The 768-nt window shown below is 25.4% G+C and overlaps 1 protein-coding gene across 1 annotated transcript in view; it reads left to right on the forward strand.

The window, feature by feature from the left end:
- Positions 1-225: 225 nt before the first annotated feature.
- The window catches only part of LOC105626661 (peptidyl-alpha-hydroxyglycine alpha-amidating lyase 1), an 8551-nt gene continuing 8008 nt past the window's right edge, over positions 226-768 (forward strand). The window contains exon 1 of the mRNA XM_012207955.1: positions 226-324. Coding sequence (XP_012063345.1) covers positions 226-324 — 99 coding nt within the window. The remainder of the gene's footprint in view (positions 325-768) is intronic.

A 768-nucleotide genomic window follows, 5' to 3' on the forward strand; every position in this document is an offset into this window, starting at 1 on the left:
CAAAAGAAATTACTAGTTTGTCATACGTGGCTCCGAAGTGTGTTATAGACAAAGATAGATGTGACTTTTGTAAAATTCTCTCAAGTTGCTAAAATATTTCCGCGATCTCATAAGATCACAAAGGTCTTTGAATCTATTGTCTAATACGATAGACGCCGCTAGTGTTTCAGTTATTGATGAAGTAGATTGAAAATATACGGAAATACCTAATGACGATTTCGCGAAATGACGACTCTTCGATATGACACTCTCTGCTCCGTTTTGATTTTGCTCCATATTTTAGTATATACTAAGGCAGCACTGAGAGATATTCTAAATGTTCAGGTAATTACATGTAGATATTTTGTAAGATAAAAAGAAAAAAATAATATTAATATTTAAATCGTTAATTTATATAATTTTTATTAATACTATATGATATTATATATATTTTTAGCAAACACTACTAACAGTAACATAATTGTTAATTAATTTTTCACTTAACAATATATAAATGTAATGTAACACATGTTATACGTAATTATTTTGTTTTTATTTTACGTAATATTTATTGTTAGTTATATTATTGAGTGGAAAATTATATAATTATAACTAACAGTTATGTCACTGTTAATTGGTTTGCTGAGTTATTTCATCGCATGTTATACAAATTATTTAATAAATTGTGTGTAAACATGTGTAACACATGTTATACGTAATTATTTGTTTTATTTTACGTAATATTTATTGTTAGTTATATTGTTGAGTGGAAAATTATATAATTATAAC

The sequence above is a fragment of the Atta cephalotes genome (genome assembly GCF_000143395.1).
Source record: "Atta cephalotes unplaced genomic scaffold scaffold00006, whole genome shotgun sequence".
Lineage (NCBI taxonomy): Eukaryota > Metazoa > Arthropoda > Insecta > Hymenoptera > Formicidae > Atta > Atta cephalotes.